Source organism: Zingiber officinale, chromosome 9A (assembly GCF_018446385.1).
Source record: "Zingiber officinale cultivar Zhangliang chromosome 9A, Zo_v1.1, whole genome shotgun sequence".
NCBI lineage: Eukaryota > Viridiplantae > Streptophyta > Magnoliopsida > Zingiberales > Zingiberaceae > Zingiber > Zingiber officinale.
Window position 1 is genome coordinate 124,164,437 of NC_056002.1, and position 16,699 is coordinate 124,181,135.

At 34.5% G+C, this 16,699-nt stretch overlaps 1 protein-coding gene across 1 annotated transcript; it reads left to right on the forward strand.

Moving 5' to 3' along the window:
• The first annotated feature begins 5,095 nt into the window (after positions 1–5,095).
• LOC122019689 (casein kinase 1-like protein HD16) lies at positions 5,096–16,250 on the forward strand. The gene is made up of 16 exons (XM_042577152.1): positions 5,096–5,842; positions 8,415–8,543; positions 8,708–8,781; positions 9,499–9,568; positions 9,718–9,773; positions 10,603–10,674; positions 10,744–10,838; positions 10,945–11,011; positions 11,081–11,210; positions 11,300–11,518; positions 11,599–11,729; positions 13,822–13,996; positions 14,072–14,162; positions 15,335–15,492; positions 15,694–15,882; positions 15,957–16,250. The coding sequence occupies exons 1-16, from the start codon at positions 5,417–5,419 to the stop codon at positions 16,014–16,016; spliced, it is 2,142 nt and encodes a 713-aa protein (XP_042433086.1). The 5' UTR covers positions 5,096–5,416; the 3' UTR covers positions 16,017–16,250.
• Positions 16,251–16,699: the final 449 nt, after the last annotated feature.

Consider the following 16,699-nt stretch of genomic DNA (forward strand, 5'->3'; position numbering starts at 1 on the left):
GATCAGCGTCAAGTCAAAAACTGGTCCCGAGATCAATGGATCTGGATCAGGTCTAGCTCGGCTATAAAATGGGGTTTGACCAGCATCTTCGGAACAGACATTCAGAATGAATTTTTTACGTGCGTGCTGCTCCGGAACAACTCAACAACACCTAACTGCTACTCCAACAATAGACGAATATATGCTTGATCTTTCATTTGTCAATAACTTAAATTTATTATAGCAATTGTATTTCAAGTTGTAACTTTCCGAATCTATAGTGATTGTCCAACGAAAGTGGTCGACAATTGCGGGCCTTGGAGTAGGAGTTGTCACAGGCTCCGAACCAAGTGACCAAAAGTGTTAGCGCTTACTTTATTTGTTTACTTATTTCCGCTGCGCTTATCTCCGATTGTTTTCCGAAAAGTGAAAAATTTATGAGTGTTATTCATAGGGGCGGATCTTATGGACCCAAAATCCATGATCCCCTCCTGGACCACATATCCCATATAAAAGTCCCTCACGTGCAAAGCGCGTGCACGCACCAACTCACAAAAAAACAAACCCTAGTCTCACGATTTCCTTCCTTCTCCGGCATCGCCTCTGCAACCAAATCCCTCGTCGCCAGCGACCTCCCTCCGAAGCCACCACCCTCCAGCGCCACCTCCACACAAAGACCCTACCCTTTCGACGACTAGCACTGCCTCCCTCCCGATGACCTCCAGCGCCGCCCTCCCCCAGCGTCGAGGACCTCCAACGCCACCCTCGTCGCCTGCGGCCTCCTGTCCTCCACCTCCTGCCGACCTCCAGCGCGCCTCCTATTTTGTTTCCAGCAAACCTATTTAGGTATTCTCCAACGACCTCCATCCTTGGCACCGTGTGGAAGCAAGTTAATTTATGTATTCTCCAGCAAGCCTGAATTCAGGGTGTACAAAATTCAGCACCGTGTGGCACCGTGTGGGGCAATCGACGTCTGGTGTGGGGCAACACGCGGAGAAGAGGTGCGGCGTCGGACGCAAATTGCACGGGAAGGAGAGGGGTTCGGGCAGAGGAGAAGAAAAGAAAAATAAGAAAAATTAAACCTAGGGTTTTAATTATATGCCTAGGTTAATTTCCTCAATCAATTCCCAACTAAATTGGGACATCAAAACAGACATCCTCGTAGCCAAATAATTGATCCCCTTAACCTACATCATACGAGCTCCGAAAAATTCTTAATTTTTTTTAAAAATTCTTAAAAATTCCCTTAATGTTACTCATCCATAAAACTTTATTATTTTATTATTATTTGGTTACAGTATTTTGCAGTGCTACTAATCTGAGTTGGAAGAATGAGAAATGTTCACATTATTTTTAACAAGCAATTCACACCCCTCTTGTCGGTCACACGAGTCCTAACAATAATTTTTTATTTGAGTTGAACTATGGGACATATAGTATATCAAATCAAAGATCTCCGAACGAACTTCAATTTGATATATTGTGTGTTTCATGGTTCAACCCGAATCAAAAGTTATGATCTTTCAAAGTTTATGGTTCAACATGTTGTTGTTGATCTTCTAAAGACCAGTAACACATTGTTGTTGATCCTCTAAGATCAACAATACTTTGTAGTAATTACGAAATCATAGTTACTATAACTATAAGTTATAACTTTGAAAGGTTATAGCTTTTTATTCGGGTTGAACTACGAGATATATAATATATCAAATAGAAAATCTTTGAATGAACTTCGATTTGATAAATTTTTTATTTTTAGAATGTCCTAGGTTCATCATCCAATTTCATCTTAAAAATGGCTAATGGATCTAGATAACTTGGAATAATATGAAATCAGGACCTATGCTTTCATTTATTTCTCCTAATTATATCTATATTCTTAACCATATATGCAATAAACCATATTAAGAGCAACAATTTTTTTCGAAACTAATAACACAAATTTATTCTTTAATATGTCATACTCAATATCATTTTATAAAATATCATCAATCATTTAATTACCAACCTATATTAAATAATACTATTTCTAAATATATGATCATTTTTTTTAATATATTAAATATAAATTTACAATAGACAAACTAGTAACTACAATATTTCAACAGCAATAATAATCTAATAAAAAATAATCATTATACTAAAAATAACATCAATTTACAACTGTCATACCATAAAATTATAACAATAATAGGAACAATAATTTTATTGAGTTTTACAACAACAACACACATTACAACAACAATACAAAAAAAGCACAATAATTTAGATAAAATAATAATTAGCAATATATATCAATAACAATTATGCACACAACAATAATAAAATGTTATAAACATTCCTCTTTAAGATCTACAACAAACCAGTCAAGCTTGCGATTATATTAGCTAGGAAAAGTAAATTTCTCCATTTCATCTAATGAAAAATTATATTCTCAAGTCTTTTTAAGTATCCTAGATGATTTCATGTAGTAAGATAGCTCAAGTATCCTCCTTAGTATGTTCTGCAGATTCAATAATGAAAGATCAAACTTAGAAAGATAGAAAAATAATGAAAGCATAAAGAAGCTAGAAATATATAGCTTATTGTAAAAATTCATAATCAATACAAGAAAAACTCAAAAAAAAAAAAAAAAAAAAAAAAAGAGAATAGTAAAACTTAAATATGGAAAATTGATTATTTTCCTTATTATGAATATCATAATAGATAATCTTTTAAAAAACATTACATAAATTTTAGATAAGACAAATGAAATTTATTATTTTACACATTAAACTACCAAAACTTCATTACTTATTTAAAACTAGTGGCATGAACCCATAATATAAATTTAGTATGCATACTATTAAGTAAGTTTGTTCAAATGCATACATAGTCTTATTTTTTCCTTTAAAAAAAAATTAATTTTCCATCCATTCTCCATCCATTCTCCATCTCCGTTTTGATGAGTTTCCTTAGTCTTATTTTTTCCTTAAAAAAAAATTTAATTTTCCATCCATTCTCCATCTCCGTTTTTGATGAGTTTCCTTCATCATCATCTACCTTAGGCTATGTTTACTTGGGAGAGTGGAAAGCAAAATTAAGGAAAAGTTTCCACAGTGGAAAAGTTTCCGTCGTTTACTTCATTAAAATTTTCCGAAGGAAAAGTAACGCAATCCATCCGCGGATAATTTTTGAGCCAAAATCGATCACCTCAAAATCGGACGGAAAGCAGCGGATGGAAAAAAAAATGACGCATGTACCCCTTTTGCATTCACAAAATTACACCATATACCAAAAAAAATGACGCATGTAGCCTTTTTAACTCATAAAATTACACTATGTACCCAAAAAAATGACGCATGCACCCTTTTTGATTTACAAAATTACATCATAAGTATTCACCTTCCTCTATCAAGGTAAACAAGTGTGCAAAGGAAAAGATTTCTTCACCATTTCTTTTCTCTTCCTCCAAAGATAACTTTCCATAGTTGATTCCTTTCCTTTCCTCATCCACATTCTTGAGTAAACATAGCCTTAGTATTTTATCAAACAAAATACGGGTCAAAAAAATAGAACCACCCTAAAGCATATAAAGTTTACATCTTTAATCCGAAATCAAAAATATACTTTGCCACCAAGTACGCACTAACACTCCTACAACCAGAGTTGCCCTCCGGCTCTGGTGAAGAATCGACGAAGATAGTCGCATCCTCAGGAAGCACTCATTTTCCTCCTCTTGTGATCGGCTTCTTTGACTAGTTGGGATTTTTCTCTAATAATAACCAGAAACTTTAAAAAAAAAAGAAGATAAAATGTTGAAAAAAAATTGCAACGCAAAGAAGTGAGGATCATGAAAAGAGAGTGAACAAAGTTAGGATGGAATAATGAGGAAAGCTTACCCCTTGTGCCTCTCTTAAAATCAACGGAGTTGGCCACCACGAATCGATCTAAAGCTCAACCTTGATCTCAAACTGTCATCAATTTGATGTGTCTCTTTGCACTGTTGGGTGGAAGTTAAGGGATGACGACGGATAGCCGTTGTAGGTGCTCCGACGGATAGCCACCGCCGGAGCTCCGATGGATAGCCACCGTGGGAGCTCCGATGATGGAGGAACGGAAATGAAAGAGTAGGGTTGAGAGATTAAAGCAACATTTGGTTTGTATTTTTCATTTTCATTTTCATTTTCATTTTGTAAGAAAAGGGAAAACATTATTTGGTTGACATTTTTCACATTTAATTTTTAGAAAAGAAGATCATTTTATAGGAAAATAGAAAATACAAAGTTATTTTTTAAGAAAAAGGAAAATATCGTTTGGTTTACGCGCTTTCTATTTTTATTTTTTTAGAAAACACGTATTTTTCTTTTTCTTAGTAAATGACTTTTTGATATTCTCTATTTTTTTCAAAAAATACTATCTCTTTTTCTAGAAAACATATGTGAAAAATATAAATCAAACACTATTTTTTAAAAAATACATATTTTACAGAAAATAAAAATGAAAAATACACAAATCAAACACTCTTTGAGTTTTTCATAAAATGAAAATAAAATCAAAGAAACTAAACGCTCTTTTTGTAAAAAAAAAAAAAAAAAAAAAAAAAAAGAAGAAGTATTATGGGAAAAGAAACGAAAAGAGCAATGAGATTTGAAAATTTTGAAAATGAGTTATAGTTTTGAATAATATACAAAACTAGCTAAGGTCGTTTGATAAACTGCCATATGATAATTATCCATCAGCCGCTTGAGTATCCATAATAATTTTTTATTCAAAATATATAATTTAAGATAAAAAAATTATTTATTAAATTTAAGTACTTATTTTTTACTATACTATATATTAGTTTTTCTTTTTTTTTTCTCTATCATCTAGGAACTGAAATTCATTCTGTATTTAGAGAATAGTATTTATAAATATAAAATTTAGAAATAAACAAGTTAGTTGATGTAAATTTTTTTAATTATTTATTTAAATTTTAGGATAAAGTATTTAGATAGAATGATTGATATAGATGTTTTTAGTTAATTATACTGAATTAAATTAACCAGATTATGGAGCAAAATGAATACTTAGTTGATAAAAATAAATATAAACCTTTCTTTTAATACTGTTAATTATAAACAGTAAAACAAAATGTGTCTTCTTTATTTCCCTTCGCATAGGCTTCCTCGAATCCCCCAATCTTGCTGTTCCCTGGTCCGGTGATCGAGCCTCCGTCGATTGATCGACAAGAAGGGAGCGATTAGTTTTCTCCTGCGCTAGCTGCTTGCACCCCCATCTCTCGGATCGCATCGAAGCCCTAACGACCGGAGGAAAATCTGCCGATCACCAACTGTTTCCGGTGGCGTTGGGTGTATTTGAAGATTCGAGGGTCGGAATGGGCAGGAAATCGGAACTAAATTAAGGGGATAATGGTCGAATTGTGGTCGCTTTGGCGCGATTGCATGGGTGAAGAATGCCAGTCTTGCGGAGCAGGGAGCGTCGTGGGGGCCGTGCTCCACCTCCGCCGCCTGTAGATCGTACTTTGAGGACCACCAGGGCGCGGGCCGCGGCCAAGAATAGCAATCCCGGGCCTTCCGGGGTTGCTGCTGGAGGAAGCAGGCGTGGAAGGGGTAGGGCTCCGTCGTCAGTGGCGAGGGGGAGGCAGAGGGTGAGATCTTCCACAGGTAGGTTGGTCTTTGTTGAGGAGTGGGAGGCGAAGGAGTCGGATCAATTGAAGGAGGTGGTGGTATTGGAAGAGGAGACGAAAGGAAAAGGGAGGGAAAAACAAGCAGAAGAAGTAAAAGCGAAGGAAATGATGGGTGATGATAGTGGTGGATTGAGCGCCAATAGGGTCGCTGGACAGGAAGAGGAAGGGAGCACTACTCCGTTCCCTGAAAAGGTTCACCTTTCTTGCCTGCCCTATGGTTATTCATTGACGTTTAATGCATCTTGTTCTTTATTTAAGATGAAGAGGTTATTATGATAATATTCTGAGGGATTTTCCTCGATTGATGTTGTACTCTCCTAGATTGTTAATTTCTTTCATGATTACCTTTTGTTTATGTTATTTCCATTGTCTCTAAGTTATCACTTGTATGAAATAAGATCTTAGTTGGTTGGTCCTATGCCTTATGTATCTGTCATACGAAAATATAATCACTATTAATTATCACATGGGCATTGAAGCCATTTCTTGGATCCTTTTTGTTGTTGGTTCATGGGGAATAGTGGGCATGTTGTGGATCATGAACTTATACCCACCTTAGTATTTACTTTTTGTCTGCTTCCTCCTATTCGATCGGTTCCCTAAACCCTAAAACCATCTCTTGTTGTCTTGTTGATATACACTCCATCCAAATTGAAGTCTTGATTGCTATTTTGTCACACAGTCAATCCTCTGTTAAACATCATAACATCATGTAGTAACACACATATCATCCATAGGACATTGGATACAGTGTTATGCTGTAATCTGGTATCTATGTTTAAGCAAGTATGTTAAGAGTAGAGACATTTCAATATCTTGACGATTGCACATAATATCTTTCGGGTCAGGGAGGCCATTTGAACTGGCCTTGATTCTGTAGTTTGGATAACTGGCATGTTTAACATATCTATCACCCTTGATGGTGTTTGATAAAAAAGAAGTAAGATTATTATCATCCCTTCATGATTTGCTTCAGTTCCTTCTTGATTCAGCATAATGTTTTTCTAATCTAGCATTTTAATTTCTTGCATGATTATAAATTTCTTTGTGTTTTTTTTTTCTCTCCATTTTTACTGCATCACTAGTTGTATAAACACCAGCCTACATCTATGCATCTTTAGCATTGTTGCAATACTACTCATTCTCAAAAAACCTTTTTCCAGATGTATTCTTGTTGCTTTCATAATCTGCTCTGTATGTTTTGACTAGTGCACCTTGTTCTTAACCTATAGTCAAACAATGTTGTTCTAACCTCTTACATTAATTATAGTTTCTTAAATTTAACTTTTTTCTTGAAGAACAGTTTTGTTTCACTCATTTTTTATAGTATCACAAATAAGCTTTTCTACTGCTTTGTAGATTTGAGTTTCCCTTCTCCATTCTAGTGGATAATTCTCCTCAGATTAATCTTTCAATTGTTTAATCAGTAGTCAATTTTTGTCTCATCATCTTCAAGCTTTGTTAGTCCAAATCATTTATGGTCAGCTACATGTATCTTATCTTTCCGATAAACTCATTACAACCTATATCACATGTGATATTCAGATCTCTTAAATACTTTCAATAATATTGATTATTATTCATTAATTGTCCAAAATTCTTACACCTTTAACTTTTATAAAAATTACTTGTCTAATTATAAAATCCTTTAGTTGTCCTTGAACATGTTTATATTATTTTAAGCTTATTCTCCTTAAATAAGTCATCAATTGTATTTAACTTTCATAAAAATTACTTGTCTAATTATAAAATCCTTTAGTTGTCCTTGAACATGTTTATATTATTTTAAGCTTATTCTCCTTAAATAAGTCATCAATTGTATTTACACAAAATTTGCCCTTGATAGTAGTATTTTAATTTTGCCCCATCTATAACCTCACATCCATCTTAGCATTTTTATGATTTAGTCTATTTTATTTTGTATGCCAAAAGTATGGAAAATAAGAGCTTGTAACTTTTCTTTACAATTTTTGGTGATAGATTATCATTTCTAGATTGCTTTCCTTCCCTGTGTAACTGCAAAGATTAGGATTCCTGTTACTTAGCCTTACTATGCTCACATGTTTAGTAAATTTACAATATGTGAGTTAGTTGACAAGTAAATAACATAGATATTCTTTTCCTTGATAATTCCTGTCTAGATTGCAAATCTGTCTGTTACCAAACTTCCAATCACAATTACTCTGATATGCCTTCAATTAGTCTATCCTAGACTAATTATGAACTTGACCCTTAGTCAAACTGTCATATTTGGTTATTTACTAAAACCTCCTTTTGAGGGAGAAGGGTGGATTGTTAGTGTTTCATGATTATACAACTAGCTACTCTATTAGTAGATATATCTTTTCACACACTTTGTTTATTTCATTGCTCGTTATCTTCTTAGCTTGATGTTTCAGTGCACACTGGAAAGTGTATACTATCTTTTCCTTAAATTAATCCTAAGTTCACGTGTCAGTTTAATTTGCCTTTTTTTTTTTTTGCAAAATCTAATATAGACTTTTAATTCCAAGGTCACTTTATTGTCCACTTGTTAGTATATCTGGTTTTAGTCAAACCTAGGTCTTGCATATAATTTCTTGATTCACAATTAATTGTTCTAAAAATGTTCAATTACTTAAGCTATTGCTGTCTCAAAATCATCTTGCACATGATATTTCTGCATGTTCATGTTTGCTTATCATTATTGATCTTGTTACTTCTGATATTCGTTCAAGTTTCTGAATATGAAGTTAAAGGCTAGCCATATTGGACATAATTTCAGGTCCAAGTTGGTGGTTCACCCATATATAAGGTAGAGAGAAAGCTTGGGAAGGGTGGATTTGGCCAGGTTTTTGTTGGTCGGAGAGTCTCTGGAGGCATTGAACGATCAACAGGTCTTAATGCCATGGAGGTATTGCTTTCTGTTTATTACTGGACTGCTTTATTCTTGTAAGGTTGAACATTATACAGGAACATGGTGACCTAATGTAGTTGACTTAAAAAGTTATTTTGCTATTCTATATTGTTTCCAGATTAATGGCTGTCTCTAATATAGTGTATGCCTTTTGCTAATAGGTTGCTATCAAATTTGAACACAGAACTAGTAAAGGCTGCAACTATGGCCCTCCTTATGAATGGCAAGTTTACAGGTTTGTTTGATTATCCTCTTTTGCAAAAAGTAATTTGTTGCTCTTTCCTTAATATAGTTTTTGCCTTGCGGAGAGAAACTCCTAAGACTAAATTTTTTAAGAATATTAAATGTAGCTTTGACAACAATGAAAGAAAGAAGTGAGAGAATAATTAAGCTGAATTGACAAGAATATTCACAGATTGAGAATTTTAGATATTCTGACTGATATTTAATGAGAAGTAGAGGTTAACGAAAATATTATAAAATTGATAACAAAAATGAATGGATAAATGGTTAGATATTTTGGGTTATGGAATCTTCCTGTGCCTCTTAGGCTTAAAGAAAAAGTTATTAAGTTGTTGTACGACCAAACACAATGGGTTAGATTGTTAAGTAGTTAGGTAATAAACACATGAAAGGTAAGCTGATAAAATATAAAAGATCACAATCTGAAAGAGTTGCTAAATGTAGCTGTAATAAAAAAAGTAAAAGATCGTATCATCCTGTTCAAGAATGACGAATGAGCTATGAAGGTAGATAATTTGGATCAATCAGGGTTCAACATGTGAGGAATAAAGGGAAGCAGAAGGGAATTTGCTTTAACATAATTAAATGTGATTTCTAATGCCTGATATTGCTAACAATAGCCTTATATAAATTTTAATGGAGGTAGAAATTCTATGCAGATAATCTTAAATAATTGGACTTGCACATTGTTATTTTTGTTCTTTCCCAGTGCTCTTGGTGGTAGCTATGGAGTCCCTAGGGTACATTATAAAGGCCGGCAAGGCGACTACTACGTAATGGTATGGTTTCTCTTGATTCTTTCTGTGCATTCTTTGCATCTTCCTGGTCTAATAATCTATCTTTTGTTTCTGCAATTTGGTCTGCTTAAAACTCTTTGCTAGAAGCTTTTGCCAATTTGATGCCAGACTTGTTTGACCATAATTCATAGGTTATGGACATTCTGGGACCTAGTCTATGGGATGCTTGGAATTCTTCAGGTCAAGCGTGAGTATGCAGTCACTGCAATTGATTACATTGTTCTGTCATTTGTCATTTTCATTTTAGCAAATTATTAGTGCAATGGCCTTTTGATTATCTACATCTATCATTGACCACATGACAATTTCCTTGAATTCTTCCATTATTGAATTGGATTTATTGGTATTTTTTGAATATCCGCCAAATATCTTTCTAAAATTCTGGTCTTATGCTAGATATTCTTCTTTTATTTTGTGTTTTTTTTCTATTTTATTTTTGCATATGATTGTCTTATCAAATATCAATGAGATCTTTCATTTTGTTTTTGATGAGAATAAACTTTCCAATTCATATATCAAATTTACATTGTCAAATAATCTTATTATTGTCTTTTGAACCTTTATTTTCATTTGTTCATATTGATATGACATGAGATGTATTTGTGTGCCTCTGACAATTTCTAACAAGGTTGTATTCCTCAATTGATTCATAACAGTGAAAGGAAAAAAGTAGACTAGGGATGCTACAAGTGATAAAAATAGAAATAAAATGAAATTGTATTCAAGGAGAAATTATATTACATTGAAATTTAAACCTTAATTGATTTATTGTATTGGATATCATCATATATACCATTTTCTGCAATAATAAAGAAATTGAGTCACCTTTTCAAGTTTATTCATTATTCATTTTAGAACTGGAATGATTTGGAAAACCCTTGCTTTGATATTTACTTTTAGAAGGAAGTGCACAAGTATCTTAGTAGCATTAACGAGATTGGTCTTGCTCTATAATAAAATGACAAATCTGTGCCTTTAATTTTTGGACTAATGCTGAGTGTTTTGGAATTTCTCAGGATGTCCTCAGAAATGGTTGCTTGCATTGCTGTTGAATCCATCTCAATTCTTGAAAGCATGCATTCAAAAGGGTAGATATTTTATAATCTTTTCCCTTACAACTCTGTTGTAATCTGAGCTAATTAAGACCACAATTTTAGATACGTCCATGGTGATGTGAAGCCTGAAAATTTTCTGCTCGGGCAACCGTCAACCCCTCAAGAGAAAAAGTTGTTTCTTGTGGACCTTGGATTAGGTGACTGATTTTTGATGACTAAGTGATACTAATCTTTGTCCTAGTTTATCCTTTTTTGTCTCATTTAAGTTTCCTTCTTTAAGTTGTTACTTTCATGTTTTTATAGCTACTAGATGGCGGGATGCTAGTAGTGGTGTTCATGTTGATTATGACCAACGGCCTGATGTGTTTAGGTAGGATAGCTATTTCCTCTTTGTGCTCCTTTGGATACCATTATTTATATTGTTGGTTTGTTTCTGCAGAGGAACTGTTAGATATGCTAGTGTTAATGCACATCTAGGAAGAACGGCAAGCAGGAGGGATGATTTGGAGTCCCTTGCTTACACACTAATTTTCCTTCATCGAGGAAGGTTGCCATGGCAAGGATACCAGGTTGAACAAAAACCCAATTATCTCTATTTTTAACTCCCTATTATAGATTGGAGAATGTACACTCTGTTTATAGTATTTTTGCATTTTAGGGTGACAACAAATCATTTTTAGTTTGCAAGAAAAAGATGGCAACATCTCCAGAGATCCTATGTTGCTTGTGCCCTCCAGCATTTAAGCAATTTCTTGAGATTGTAGTTAACATGAAATTTGACGAGGAGCCTAACTACACAAAACTTATTTCTCTATTTGATGGATTAATTAATCCAAATCCAGCAGTTAGGCCAATTAACATTGATGGTGCTCAAAAGGTTATTGCCATCCACTTTTTTATTTTTTGGCCTTAATTTACTAATGAAATTGTTATTAATCCTGCTTGCTTATCTGTCAGGTCGGTCAAAAACGTGGTAGATTGACCATCGATGATGAAGAAGAGAATCAACAAAAGAAGAAGATTCGTTTAGGTGTACCTGCCACCCAGTGGATTTCTGTGTACAATGCTAGGCTTCCAATGAAACAAAGGTACAGTTTTTTAAAAAAAGTTTTTGGTTCTATTGATAAGCAAATTTCATTTTTCAACACTTGGTTTGCTAGTTAGGTTGATAGTTTGGTGATGATTGTTTTTGTATTGCCCCTTATTACTATTATCTTCCAAATGAATATTGCTTGACATGAAGATAGTAGAATGACATTCAAGCTGTACATGCCGAGAGAAATCAATTAGATTTTTGGAAGGAAATCTTGTTACCGTCAATTCTAATTGCTCTTTTCCAAAGCCTCTCCAAATGGAGACTTCATATCTGAACAGCATGAGTGTCTTTTTTCCAAATGCCTTTGTATTTACAGTTTTAAAAAAATATCATTTATTAATTTTTTTTTTGTTAGTTTGCTGTAGCACTAGCATCATTTATTTTCATATTTTATTTCTGTTTGGGTGTTATTTTTGATAGATTTTGATTATTTTCCCCCTTCCTTCTAGATCTCTCCCTCTTATTCTCTTTGTTTTTCATCATTTGACATCATCTCTCTTTCTATCCCATCTTTGTCGTGTGATGCCTCGGTCAGGGTACACGACCTTGACCCTATAAAAGGGGAACTCCTCCTGTTTTCTTGGGGATACAGTTTTCTCCTTTAGAGGAAACATACCGAGGAGCCATCATCCGTTTGGAGAGTTCTTGGAGGTGATTCGAGGCCGTTTCTATCGTCATCTACTGTTACGAAGCCGCAAGTGCACGTCTATGTTGTCAGTAATAAAAATATTGATCGTGCAGGGATTGGGAACACTCAAAGACTCACACCTCGAATAAGCTAAACTAAAGAATTCTTGAAGAAGTATCTTGCATAAAAGTGAAATGTAGAAATAAAGTAAACTGAAGATAGAGAGTGAGGAAGTATTGATCAGGGAAATGTTATGGGGTTTCGGTTTCAATGTGATGGGCCTTAGTGTGCTTATCATATTGTCTCAATTTCTCCATCTTACAAATGCTTGTCACATTGATTCTTTCTCCCTCGTATTGCAACTTCTAACCCTTCACCAATTTCTGTTAGTTCTTGCATTGTGACATGTACTACCTTGAGGATTAAACAAAAGGATTTGCAAATAAAAGTGCTAATGCCACAACCAGTCTGTAAATTGTTAAAGCTTCCATAAAAGCTAGACTAAGCAATAAAGTACCTCTTATTTTACCCTCTGGGTTGTCTCACAATACCTTCTACAGCTTGGCCTGCAGCAGTACCTTGACCAACTCCAGGTCCAATAGAAGCAAGCCCCACAGCCAATCCAGCATACCAGACTTTTGGTTGATGGAAATACTATACCACTTTATGGTCTCACATCCACTCATGTTCAGTGCCACCTTACCATTCATGCCTCATTATCATCTGCAGTATATGCACCCACCCACCTGATCATTACCATTTCTCATAACTAATGGTTCATTAAAAGGGGGAAATATGAACACTGAGTGGATTATTTTAGACAAGTTCTGTAGCTTGGCACAAGATGAATGCCGCTAAATTCACTGATAACACAGGGGATGCATCGCTACAAATCCATGTGTCTGAACTAGCAAATGCTTGTGTTTATGTACCTTGGTCAACTACATTTAGATGAACGGCTGGCATGTAAGGTGGAGTGAAATTTGACTTTTGTACTACTTGACATAGCATCATGATAATTTGTTTGTCTCAATTAGTCATTTTGCAAGGGAGAAGAGAATATTATAGAATACGAACTGTACTATTTCTTGAATGATTAGAACTATGTCTTTAGCAGAATGCTTTGTTCCTATATTGTTGAAAGTTCTCATTCTACTCACCACTTCAAAATTCACTCAATCATTCAAGTTCGTCCCAAACAGGAGGGGAGAATAATGCGAATACTTAGCATCAGGGGCTCATTACTAACTCCATGTTTTTATCTTTTTTTTTCAGACTATAATGTAGCATTATGTAGAGTGGTTAACATGTGTGATGATTATATCTTGTCTAATCCTGCTGTCAGCTTTTCCTTTTAGCCATTCCATGCTGTCTCTCGTTCTCAGTTTGCATTCATTTTGAATTGTAGTGTAAGTGTTTGACTATGTATCATCATCAAAATTTACCTTTTAATTAGGTATCACTACAATGTGGCTGATGCACGTTTGGCACAGCATGTTGAGAGAGGAAATGAGGATGGTCTGCTTATTAGTTGTGTTGCATCTTGTTCTAACCTGTGGGCCCTTATTATGGATGCTGGAACTGGTTTCACATCTCAGGTTTATGAGTTGTCTCCATTTTTCCTTCACAAGGTACATGATAAATTGTGAAATTTTGAGCATGATATATTTTAAGATGTCATTTATTATGATAAACAAGTAATTCAGGAATGGATTATGGATCAATGGGAGAAAAACTACTATATCACCTCACTTGCTGGTGCTAATAACGGAAGTTCACTTGTAGTGATGTCAAAAGGTTTGTCTCGTATCATTTAATGTTTGTTTTTTACAGTTATCTGCACTTAGATTTCTCATCATTGTCAGGGAGTGAAACTATGACACAAATTCTATCATGATGTGTTAATTTTACTAGTTATTTATTGCTAAGTTGTTATCTAAAGTTTTGATTGTTCTCTTGTTAATGTTATCAGAGAGTTTGCATCTTTGTGGTTGACTGCTTGTGTGGACTGTGCATTCAATGCACAATCATTTTTTTTCTCTCAGCTATTTGCGGATATAACTGGATACAAGTCCAGTTTCATTCGTTTTTGTTTTTTATGTGATTGTTGATAAAAATAACTTATATCAAGTCCAATTTCATTCTTTTTGTGTTTTATATTAATTAGCGTTGATAAAAATACTTATATGGAACTTCTTAGGACATTAGAGAATGTTCATTCTGCAATTTTATCAACAGAGAAATGTTTCTTAGGACTATTGCAAGCCAAATAAAAATGATGAACCAGCACAGGGGCATTATCAGAAACGAGTTAAGATAAATAAACCTGTTAATAGACATAGCAAAGGTGGATCACCACTTTGAGATGCTCCATTATCATCCGCATATCAAGTTATTGACATTGTGGGTTCTGAAATCCACAATATTTCTCCCTGCTATCATAATTTAGAGATTTAAGAATTTTCTCTAGTTGAAAGCAAACCACTGTTGCAAGATGAGCTGGCTCATTGGGGTTTTCTGGGGTCCATGAGTTACGTCTTTTCTTGTGCTTCAGGGGTTGAGCTGAAATGTTCTAGATTATTATTAAATTCAACACTTGTTTACAATATCAAACTGTTTGCAATTCGACTCTTCGGGCACCCAATACATGCATAAAAAAAAATATTGTGACATTTCATTTTCGTATAACGTACAAGTCTATTATTTTGTATTATTTTGTATATACATATTGTGACATTTCATTTTCGTATAGAACGTATAAGACTATTATTTTGTATATACCGTTATGGGTGATTCCACCACATATAATTGAATTGAAAAGTTACTGGAGATTTTTCAAAGGATACGTTTTTTCCACTTGGGTGGTGCCTTTTCTTGTGCTTTTCAGGGGTTGAGCTGAAATGTTCTGGAATATTATTAAATTCAACACTTGTTTACAATCTCAAACTGTTTGCAATTCGACTCCTCAGGCACCCAATACACGCAGCAGTCTTACAAAGTAAGTGAATCCTTTCCCTTCAAATGGATAAGTAAGAAGTGGAAAGAAGGATTCCATGTCACATCCATGGCAACAGCTGGCAGCCGATGGGGTATTGTCATGTCACGGAATGCTGGTTTTAATGATCAGGTGGCATGTCTTTGCTTTAGTTGATTAATAATGAGCAGTGTAAAACTACAGGCTCCCTGTTAAATTGTTCTTTAGATGGTCAATGCATTAAACCTTTCCAAGTTTATTTTCTTGCTATTTGATTTTCATTTATGATGAGTTTCACCTTTTTTATTCTTTGGTCCGATGCATTGTTTGTAAATTGTTCTGGCCCTTGGGCAGGTTGTTGAATTAGATTTCCTATACCCAAGTGAGGGCATCCACAGGCGATGGGACAGTGGATATCGCATTACTTGTATGGCTGCCACTTGGGATCAGGCTGCACTGATCCTCAGTGTGCCTAAGCGGAAGCCTGGTGATGAGACTCAAGAGACCCTACGGACATCAGCATTTCCGAGCGCTCATGTTAAGGTACATTTTTTTTTTCTCATAAATTTTACCCATACATAGGGATTTGATACAACATTTTCAATTTTGATGTGCAGGACAAATGGGCGAAGAATCTATACCTCGCGTCGATTTGCTATGGGCGTACTGTATCATGATACTTGTTGAGTCGCTGTGGTTAACCTGACCACAAACTAAAAGATTGGAAGGCAGAGAGGGACTTTGGATACCTTGTTTTTGTAGACAGCTGTCACATTTAACATACACGTCAGCCAATGTTTGTGTGATTTACTATATTTATTTACTTATGTACCATCGTAGATGTACACACGGTGTCACACTCGTCTTGGGTATGTTATTTCTGTATTATAATAAGTCGTCAGATTTGGGAACTGGGGGGCGTGACCCTGCTGATTTGAATGACGGCTACTATATCAGGTTTGTTTGATGTTGTAGTAATAATTAAAAAAAAAAAAAAACTGATTACGCTTCTCATAATCCCTTCCTCAATTATAACAAAGGTAAATTATAGATTCAGTTTATAATTAATAGTCAAATGGTTAGGGATGCAAGGAAGTTGAAAATTAATCTCTATTCTATTATAATAAATCTCTTACTTTATAATTAACTTATAATTAACTGGACAGTCCGATACAACAGTTTACTTCATATTAATGCTATATAAAGATGTAATCTAAATAAATTTAAACTGACAAATATATTATTGAGTAGTCTTAGTAAAGCAAACATGTCATTAAGTAAAAAAAATGATATATTTTTAACTCAAGTTGACCGTTACCAGATGATTAAACGCAAGTCCAACCTTGTACAACATGCTTCA

Bases quoted from the DNA above. Each gene is read 5' to 3' on its own strand.
- LOC122019689 (XM_042577152.1), top strand. From the start codon at position 5,417: ATGCCAGTCTTGCGGAGCAGGGAGCGTCGTGGGGGCCGTGCTCCACCT. The intron at 9,774-10,602 runs GTGAGTATGCAG...GGAATTTCTCAG, and splicing joins TGGAATTCTTCAGGTCAAGC to GATGTCCTCAGAAATGGTTG. The intron at 15,883-15,956 runs GTACATTTTTTT...TTTGATGTGCAG, and splicing joins TTCCGAGCGCTCATGTTAAG to GACAAATGGGCGAAGAATCT.